Here is a 10,146-nt window from a genome sequence, read left to right as displayed (position 1 = left end):
ACAGTTGCTTACTTCAGGTAACACGGGCCCAGGGTCTGCCTTCCTCAAAGTCAGCTGCGATCGGCGCCAGCTCTTCCGAATGAGGATAAGCTGTAAAGAGATGGATGGAAATACAAAACACACAAGTATTTTGCTCTCGACGGTAAATTTCGTACAAGATTATTTTACAATAAAAGATGAAACAGAGCTAATGTTACCAAAAATATCTATATTTATTTTTTCCATGGTTTTCAAGAGCTTTAAAATGTATTCAACAGCTCAATACTTCGGTTTATTCAATAAAATCGCACAACAATACTTTCCATTATTTTTTGAAAAATCTAGTTTAAAAAAAAATCTATATTGATCTTATTTGCTTCTCTGTGCTGGAGCTTGAACATCTGCAACATTGTGCAAAAACTCATAGAGCAATTTGGCATTGTGGGCATTCTCGAGTATTTTTGTGAGCTTGTCCTGGCTCAGTTTGGCGAGATCTGCTAAGCTGTCAGCATTTCTTATGAGAGCTCGAAAGTTTTTCGTGTTTACTCCCGGCATCTTGAGCAAGAAGTCGTACGGCCCGGCATTGTAGAGCTCTGTCGATTCGGCCACGGTCTCCGATTCGGCCGTGACCGCTTGAGCCGCTGCGGCGTCCGGTTCTTTTCTACCTTTCTTCAGCTCCAGAAAAAGCTCGCCCGTGGAGTGTGGCGAGGGGCACCAGAGGATGCGGAGACGCGGGAAATGCAACGTGAGCAAGGTGAGTTTGGAAGAAACGTCGTTGCACGAGATCTCGCGGCGGAAGTCGGAGCGGGCCATGAGTGAAAAAGGCTTCGCCGGGTCAAACTCGATGAGCAAAACGGGTTTCCTGTAATAGCGGTTCATAGCGAGGCACTGGGTGTAGAGGCGACCGCTCTGCAACGAGCCAATCAGATCGCTGACACTCTTGCGCTCCACACAAATATCCGGCGTCAGGATGTAGTCGCCGACTTCCAAAGTGACGGGCTCGATGTCGAGGCCACGGCGGTGGAGCAGAGAGGGGAGCTCACTGCGGAACTCACGCATATCGACGATGACTCGCGAGGGCTCTTCGGGCTGCTCTTGGCCTCCTAAAACGGACACAAATCGGATGAGTCAAATACCATCAGAAACCATGACCGTTTTTCCAGCCCACTGTCAGAACATTGTTACCGAAATTACTCGGCTGTTGTTGTGTCAACTTGGACTCAAATGTAAACCAAAATAAAACTTGCCAGCTTTGCGAGTGTTGGTGGTGGCATTAGCGGGCTCTAAATTTCTAACAAGGTCCAAATTGGTGTCTTCTCGGCCCTCCCTCTCCTCTGGGATGACCATAGTCGCCTTTTCCCTGCACAGTCACAAAACAACCAGTTGGCTATTTTACACCAAATTCGCCAAATGCAAATCAACCGAACGTGAATGCTCGTTCACGCCAGTGAGACGATTCGGACCTAATGAGATGCTCAAAGGCTTTCTTCTCCTTCGACAGCCCGGTCAGGTATTTCTGCTCCTCAGTTGAGCCGCCATAGATGAGGAAGTACACCCTATCGAGGCGAGAAAAACCATGAGAAAAGCATTGATCACTTTTGAAACAAATAAAATGGGCTCAGTACACATCCTTGAGGAGAACCGGTGCCGAGTGTGATAGTGGAGGAGAATGTTACATTATTACTGGCATACAAAGACAATGTGTCTTTATCTTTTATTTCTATTTCTAACTTTTGGCTCGGCCCGCCACAATATTTTCTGCTTCTCATTTGCCCCCCCCGCCCCCCGGGAAAATAATTGCTCACCCCTGGTATAGATTATGGCCATAAATACAAACATAAGAGAGCATTTTGAATATTGACTGAAAGAAAAATAAGAGGTCTTGCCCTGGATACAATGATAACCGTAAACATGAATGTTGCACGTAAAAAAAAAAAACAACAAAAAAATGAACATGCCTTCCTTGGAAGCGGTAATAAGCTGCAGACGCACCTGAGCGGCTTGCCGGGTCGACAGGCTTTGTAGATTTCCAGCTGTCGCACGAAGCTGACTTCAGCGTCATAAAGCACCACAAACGTGGGCTCCACTTCGTGGAGGACCCGCGTAAGGCTGTGAGGGTCCGTACAGCCCCTCAGGGGGTGAATGACCATCAGGGGCTCCTTCAGAACCGCATAGTAAGCGTCAGACGACAAATCCAGGTTCAGAGCGTCTTCCTCCGCCATCTTGTCTTCGTCGACAAAGTCATCCTCATCCTCACTGCTGCCCATGACCGCCGTTTCAAAAGTCTGCTCTTTGCCGACCATCTGAGTCAGGGTCAGAGGGGATCCGCTTTTCGCCTTGGTTGTCTTTTTTTTCATCTCTTTCGCTTTCCCGCGGCCTTTTCCCTTGGACCCGCCTTTGAGGAGACCCTTGTCCTTTTTAGGTTTCGCCCACTCAATAGCAGAGGCGGCGAACTGGTGTTGTTTGCCGATGGTGCGGGCGTACAGTCTGTTCAGGAGCCACTCTGCGCCATGCCGGATGTACTGCTGCAGTTGAGCGCACGTCCTGTCATCGCTGGCGCAGATCAGCACGCGACCTGAAGATCCGGATAAAATGAAGCAATTTGGAGTCGCGTGATAATGCGATTCGATAGATTAAAATACAAAGTCCTGTATGTACACTGTTAGAATAAAGCGGTTCCCGCCATCGATGTTTTCATGCAGACATATGCATTTTGAGGTTCCAAGTCTTTTTTTTTCCCCCAGCGATGAGGAACTAATCTAGTGACTTTTAGTAAACACTTCTGGAGGATCAGAGATTTCCTTCCAGGCAGGAGATGTTCATCCGCTTCGTCAAGACTGCAAATGCTGCAAGATTCACGCTGAATTCACCCAAAACTGGGAGTCCAGAATAGCTAGCTCAAAGACACATTTTTATGAATAGGTCGATAAATATTGAGTTCCTTGTTTAATGACACACTTAATGGGTGGGTAGGAAGTCCACTGTGCTGCCCCGGAAATTGTATCGTACATTTGGTTAAACGTTCGTCAGGATGACAATTCGAACCTGGTTCATGCTGAGAGTTCTTGTTCTCCTTCTCAATCTCCTGCAGGACCTCAGTCAGAGCCTCCCACTTTGGGCTCTTCTCCAGCACCAGTACTCGCTTCACCTCTGAAACAAACACACACACACAAGCGCACACACGCACACACACACACACACACACAAACACACACACACACAGGCCATCATATCAATTAAGACCCAACTGTCATCCATTCGAATTTTCAGAGCTCTCTTCAATGTCACCTGAGACGGAGGGAATCTGTTTTTTCTCTCCTTCGACCCCTGCTTTAAGTTTCTTCTTATTTTCCGGGATGTGGTAGACTCTGGACCTGGCGTTCACAAACATGGACGTAGTGGAGTCCAAGAAGAGCCAGCCTGAAGTGAACGATTATTAATATCATTGCTACTAAAAAACGGGGAAAAAAAGTGATTTATGATCCGCCACTAATGGGCCAGTGATTGAATACTGCATGGAAATTACATTTACGGCTGCCGTTAATCACAGCACACACGAGGCCAGCATGTCACCTGAGTTGGAGCCGAAGTTCTTTTGGCTGGAGCGGAGGGACTCGAGCAGATTGAGGAATGTGACACAGTCGTATTGGGTCAGGTAGAGCAGCAGAACCCTCAGAGCCTTCAGGTCCTGGACCAGCGCTTTGGTCTTTGATCCCAGCTGGTGCCACAAGGGGTCAAGGTAATGGCGGATGGTCTGGATGACAAAGCAGAACAGGAAAAATACACTTTGGCATCAGATGATTGATGGATGGTGAATTGACATTGTCCAAAAGTGAAAAAGATTGTATCCACCTTATCGAAGGCATTGCTAAGTGTGTTCTCCAACGAGAGATCCTCCACCTCCAAGGTGGGATTGTAACGTTTCAGCTCCTTCAGACAGGCGCCCATGATGTCCAGGATAGAACTCTGGATGGCCCTCATGAAAGGCGTCAGTGACACATGGAGCTCCACCACATCGGGCTTGTGTCTGTCTAGGGCTGTGTTTACTGACGCTTGGAACCTGTTGAGTGAAGCATAGAGAGCAAACGATTTTCAAAAATCAAATAAGATTACATTTCTGAGATGTGACATGTGTCCCGCATAACCTAAATTCGCCTTCTGAAATTTTGTCTGACTTCAGAGGCAGATGATTGTGAGGTCGGATAAGCTACTCACCTGGGCCAAAGGTAGAGTTTCTTGACAAAGAGGTTCCTCATCACACGCTCCACCTGGCAAAAACCTGAGGAAAAGGCTGCGGGTTTGTCCGTGAAGGCTTTAATGAAGCCGGTCTTGTTCTTCTGTCGGAAAAGTCGCAGGATGAACGCTTCCTGACACGATTGGATTATTTTGTGAGCACGGTACACCAGGATGCCTGACAAGAGATATCGGAAAGAGAACATCTAATTACATTCCACTGCTGACACTTGTAGCGAAGCCACTTGCCTCAAAAGTAAGTAAACCCACCTGTTATAAGATGGGCAGGTATGCGGTCGGTAAGAAAGTCGACCACGAGGATCCTGCTGGTGACAAACAGCACCCCTCCCTCGGTGTACACGTTGTACCGCTCGGTGCCTTGGAACTCACCGGTCACCGTCCTGGGCAAGTGGGTCACACCGTCCACCCGCAACTGCTCCGTGAAATACTCCTAAAATGTGAAAATACATCGCGTTTGACAGCGGTCAGAAGATACAAAGTACAAATAGTTTGTTGGTTAATAGTACTTTGTTGCTAAACTTGAAATTTTTCAAGTACTGTAATTGTATTTTATATGTGTATTTATTTTTCTGGTGATTTTTGTTTTACTTTACTCCCCACAAAATATCTGTACTTTGTATCTAGTCTTTAATTTGTCAGTATTAAGTCAACCAAGGATTTGGATCATTGGAGATTTATAAAGTCTGAAAAAAACAGAAATGATGGATGAAACGGGGAGTAATCACTCCGCAATGTTATAGCAAAGGTCTGGGAACACCTTTTGCTGTTTTGTCGGGTTTTATAGGTTGTATCGTGTGGACACGATGCAAGACACTGCAAAATTGGAACTACAACATTTTCTGAAAAAATAAAAATCGTAGGTGCAAAAGGTATCACAACGGGTATTGTTATATATTTTATAATATATAATACCTGCTCGGGTGTGGTAGTGTTAAGTAGTAGAACCAGGCTGCCTTGTTCCGAGTACACCCGCATGAACTGCATCAGGATGCGGTCTATTCCCATCCCCTCCGCCACCACGAGTAGCCCGTCACAGCTGAACAGGCTCAGAAACATTTCAGTCTCAAACTCCAGCAGAGGGCCCGCCATTGTCAAGGGGAAACGATAAACCCGATTTCGTTTTCCAATGTCAGCTAAGAGCGGGGAGAAGCATTGTCAAAATCGACCGCAAACTAGTGTTGACGCTTTACTTCCGGTCACATGACGCTTAAAACAAAAAAAAGCCAACACAGCAAAAGGTCTGAACGGAAAGTAAGGGCGCCGTCTACTGGTGTGATGATGCAGAATAAGAATGACAAACCTTCGACTGAAGTGACTCTCAACTTTACAAGTACAGTCCACCGGGGGAAAAAACAACTTTCTGGATTCCTTTGTTCATCTCATGTAAATAACGTCAGTAGCTAATGTTTTAATTTTCACATCGAAGATATCAGAGAATAAAATCTAAGATGGTGGTGAACCACCAAGTTTTCCACTCCATGTTAGTCATTGTTGTTATGTTTAATGTTCCTCTGGAGGGGTTGTAACTGCGAAAGAGAATTCCTTTTGTGTTTTTGCATACGTGGCCAATATTGTAAATTTGATTGATTACTTGCCAAATGCCTTTGTGGCTTCTTGGACCGTTGGGGGCGATATGTACCGAGGAGATCGAATCCATACCTGTCAACTCATACGGTTTAGCCATAATTCATACGGATTTTGTGGTGAATCTTACGTATATGGCCGTATCGCACAAATCATACGGATTCTGAAAATTTCCGGGGTTTTTTTCCACTAACTCCAAATAATTTGGAGTTGATGAAAAAAGTAACGCAGGAATACAACTCTGAACACAGTAAAGCCACCAGGTAGAATGATGATTAGACATTAACCAGACATTGTATTATGGAGATCTACAATAAATATTGACAATTTCGTGGGTGGGTGGGGGGGGGGTCTGCCGTTATTTTGACATATAAAATGCTTTGGTATCTTATAAGATAAGATATCCTTTATTCGTCCTTTTTTGCTCTTTATAGGGATTTTTTGGTAGTTTATACAGGTTGGCGCTCCGAAAAATTGACAGGTATGCGAATCCAACAAGAAGAGGATGAACGGTACTACATCTGGTTCAATGGGCAAGTTTTTCCGCTGAATACAACCTGTGTTTTCAGTGAGGAATTTTAACATTTTAAACTGACTGTCTTTTATCTGCAAATGTATTTATGTAGACAATTTAAGAGCATAATAACGACACGCTAGTCCTCAAATTTGTGAATTGTTACTCATTAGGTCACTGGAAGTAATCTAAAAAACTATCAATCGAGTTGGCCGATGAGCGAGCACGCCCACAAGGAGCCTGTCAATCAAAAGTCACTCAAGGAAAGCGTTTGACTTGAATGTTGTTTTGTATGTTTTCCACACCACGGCGGATGTGGTCAAACTGCGGATGTCCACAGTTTGTCCACATTTGGGCATAGATTTGTCTCAAAACTATTCACACGAATGAATCCGTGATTTTTGTTTTCACTTGTTTTCCGAAAACACATTTGTGAATTTCACAAACGATGAAATAAATTATAAAAAATATGTGTTGATAATATCCACAAATATGTCATTTTCACGCGTGTTTCAGGTCCCCAAATCCATTAGCAATGTTCACGTGTTTTTTATGTGGTGTGGATTTATCATGACTTTGAGATCCCTTCTTAGCCCAGTAGGAAGCAGTGTTGTTGCGTGCAATCAACGGGAATGCCCTTTTTCTCACACTAGCTACCTTCACGCGTGTGTGTGCGTGTGCGTATATTATTAACTTGGCACGCTTCAATGTCATTTCAAAATTTGGCTAGATGAGTGTGATAATAAGGTTGGAGAGTACGTGGCACTTATAGTTTTTGTCCCAGTGAGACAGACATTGACTGGTAAAAATGCTTTTCAATTGTAGCGGTTGCTCTTCTGTACAATAAACTGTTCAACTTCAATGGGAGTCTTTGCCTTTTATGAGTAAGTCGATCCTCAACTCTCAAAAAGCCTTTCATGCGTCGTGGTCACTACAGTGGAAAACTTTTAAAAGACTTAAGTCTTGAGGAGAGAGTTGCACATCGGTCACGCCTGTGGACAAAAGTGTCACATTGACATCCCGTTGGTCTCCTCATGACTTGACACCGCAGCAATCGAACTTAAGGGTCATGTGACACTGACAGGAACAGCGAAAGACTGTCAAAAAACTCTGTTTCAATAAAAACGAATGCCAGGTCATTCGGTCAATTGATGATAGCGAGGCTCCCTCTAGTGGTTATTTGCTGGTATCTCCATTCCGAAGACTACAAGACCGGACAGTGAAAGCTATCCGTGATACCAAGTTCATTCATTCATTCATCTTCCGAGCCGCTTGATCCTCACTAGGGTCGCGGGGGGTGCTGGAGCCTATCCCAGCTGTCTTCGGGCAGTAGGCGGGGGACACCCTGAATCGGTTGCCAGCCAATCGCAGTGATACCAAGTTTTTTTTAAAAATCTTTTTTGGGAGGTACTGAAAGCATATCCAACGCATTCCCTTTTGTATCGCAAGTCTGACGTTCACATCAAAACAAACCGCACAAAATTCGCTTAATTTTTTTTTATTGTACTCGTGCCTTAATCACAACAAAGACAAATCAAATTTCATCTTTGTTTCATGTGATTAATCACGCTCAAGTTCTTTGCTGTCAGTTTTGAAAAGGTTGTGCCAAAGAAGTATTTGAAGAATCTTTTGCTCTTGGTTTGACCCATATTACGCTCAGTGGAGTTGAAAAAGAAAAGGAGTTCAGGAGTGGGACGTAAGGTCGCGACGTCACATCGTAACTGCATGTCGAAAAGAATGGTTTAGCAACGACACGCGCATGTATAAACACAAACCCCTGTGCACAAAGGTACCCAAACCCACATTTCTTCCTCTTAAAGCCAGATAGCTGTCAAACGCTTGATGCAGTAGGTCAAAGGCAAGGCAGGATTTCAAACGCTTGAATTCCTTCATAATTCCGCCTAATCCAAAACACTAACAGCACAGTTGGGGGTTCAATCTAATTGAGGGTGGGATGAAAGCCGAGGACGTCCTGTGTGGGAAAAGATATGTGCATTAATTAGCATTGTGATGTCAGCACGCGTGTGTGTGTGTGTGTGTGTCTGATCGAGTACGTGCTCCGATTGCATGTTTGTGTATACTTGACAGTGTGTGTGTGTGTGTGTGTGTGTGTGAAAAAGGGTAATTGTTTCTATGCGCTCAGCGTCCACTCCATCAGCGACTGTGGCATAAGAAGCATGTTTGATTGGATTTTCCCTCTTTAAACCACTCTGCCTCTATTTTTGGTGGTGCCTGGCTAATTACAAAAACGGATTAAAATTGGATGTCAACATGTCGCAGGAATGCAAGCATGGCCGTAAAGAAACGAGGGGAATCTTGAGGCATCATTTCAAATTAACGAGTGCATTTCTTGTGTTTTTCTTTCTTTTTTTTTAATTTCCTCGAGAGTATGTACTTAAATCAAGCTCTGGCCAGATGTCTTCTTCCAGAAATTAACTATGGGATGTTAAACTCTAATTTAGTTGGCAATTTGACAAAGGATTGTATTTTCTAGGCTTACGCAAGTACAGCTGCACCAAATCCTTTGAATAATTGACCCCCACAAACCCCACCCCATCATCAAAACGCTTAACATGCCACTTTGGAACTGATTTCCCACCACTTGTCCCGAGTCCGTCCAGCTGGCCGCAAGCCCAGAGGGCACATTGATGGAGGTGAGGCCAAGATGGCTCCCCACTGTCAGCAGGCCCGCTGCCACCCTGATCATTTGGATGTCCATCTTGCATTCAACACCCGCGTGGATAAATGACTCAGCGGCAGTACAAGGGGCCAACCGAGCGTGATTATGTGCGCCCATGCTTGTCGTATTCATTTTCTCAATTGTTCGGAAATTCCTTTTGTATTGGAATGAATATCTTAAGGGCAGTGATTAGCACGTTAAGGCTAGCGGAGTCTGGCGTTCGTTGCCGCGGCGATGAGCAAAGGGGGGTGCGACTCAAATCAAGTGCCGCCGAATATAGTGAAAATGCCACAAAGACGGCATTTCGTCAAACTACACTTGGCATTTTGTGGAGCAGATCTGTTCATGAGGCACATGCAGCAGACAGTCAAACAAATTAAAATGGTCATTTCAAAAAACATCAGTTTTATTTGATTTGCATTCCTACGTTGACTTTTGAAAGATGTTTATATTCAGTGTTGCATATGTAGAAATCGGAGGGCTGAATCCTGAACGATGATAAAATGAAAAGATAGGATTGCCAGATCAAGCCATCGCTCTGTTTGTCAGTGACGTGAATCAAGCACACCATTCTTTTTGAAGCAAACGAATTGCAAGGAGAAGCACAAGGACTTACATAAACACCACAGAGATTTACTGTCAGTGAGAAGGCGTTAAAAGTATAGAAAATGATTTGCGGCACAATCCCCTCAAATTAACCGTAAATCATTTAGACCACAGGTAGATCTTTTAAAGGGATTGTCGCCCTTCCCCAAGCTTCAGCAGAAGATTTGTGTTGTGAAATCGACTCTCTATTCAAACAAAAGGAGCGTCACGACACATGGAATCAAACAGCCTTTGATGGAAAAAGTGATGAGCCTCGTATGAATACTTGGCCCCGAAAGCTCGGATCAGCCGCACGGAGCCGAGAATATCCGGCACTCCGTTTGCGCTTGATTCACATCACAAGAACCATGTCTCTGGCTTTCATGAAGAAAACCAAACACTTGGGGTTTGTCCCCTGATGATTTGGTGGGCTCACATAAGCCTTCAAAAAAGCGTCCTTTGCCCTCCAGTTCGCTCGCCTCACTTGAATTGTGCACTCTTGTGAGAGGGGGGTGGACAGGGGGGTCGCACTTATACACTCTGGCAGCAG

General features: G+C 44.7%; 1 protein-coding gene across 2 annotated transcripts; it reads right to left on the bottom strand.

The window, feature by feature from the left end:
• Positions 1-188: 188 nt before the first annotated feature.
• On the bottom strand, positions 189-6,106 carry ercc4 (excision repair cross-complementation group 4). 2 transcript variants are annotated; one of them, XM_052070459.1, is made up of 11 exons: positions 5,146-6,106; positions 4,483-4,663; positions 4,195-4,390; positions 3,832-4,039; positions 3,553-3,733; positions 3,268-3,399; positions 2,989-3,129; positions 1,972-2,554; positions 1,443-1,535; positions 1,227-1,339; positions 189-1,082 (listed from the first exon to the last, which is right to left on the bottom strand). In XM_052070459.1, the coding sequence occupies exons 1-11, from the start codon at positions 5,320-5,322 to the stop codon at positions 349-351; spliced, it is 2,739 nt and encodes a 912-aa protein (XP_051926419.1). In that variant the 5' UTR covers positions 5,323-6,106; the 3' UTR covers positions 189-348. The 2 variants fall into 2 exon arrangements, with proteins under 2 accessions (XP_051926419.1, XP_051926421.1); XM_052070461.1 differs by having other exon boundaries at positions 3,025-3,129; positions 5,146-6,104.
• Between the last annotated feature and the right edge of the window lie 4,040 nt (positions 6,107-10,146).

Source organism: Hippocampus zosterae, chromosome 7, assembly GCF_025434085.1.
Source record: "Hippocampus zosterae strain Florida chromosome 7, ASM2543408v3, whole genome shotgun sequence".
Taxonomy (NCBI): Eukaryota; Metazoa; Chordata; class Actinopteri; order Syngnathiformes; family Syngnathidae; genus Hippocampus; species Hippocampus zosterae.
Note: the sequence above shows the minus strand (reverse complement) of the source record. Positions and strands in the feature narration are given on the sequence as shown.

Coding starts and splice junctions, on each gene's coding strand:
- ercc4 (XM_052070459.1), bottom strand. CDS start 5,322: ATGGCGGGCCCTCTGCTGGAGTTTGAGACTGAAATGTTTCTGAGCCTG. Junction 4,664..5,145: donor ACACTACCACACCCGAGCAG/GTATTATATATT, acceptor TTCACATTTTAG/GAGTATTTCACGGAGCAGTT. Junction 4,040..4,194: donor AAACTCTACCTTTGGCCCAG/GTGAGTAGCTTA, acceptor TTCACTCAACAG/GTTCCAAGCGTCAGTAAACA.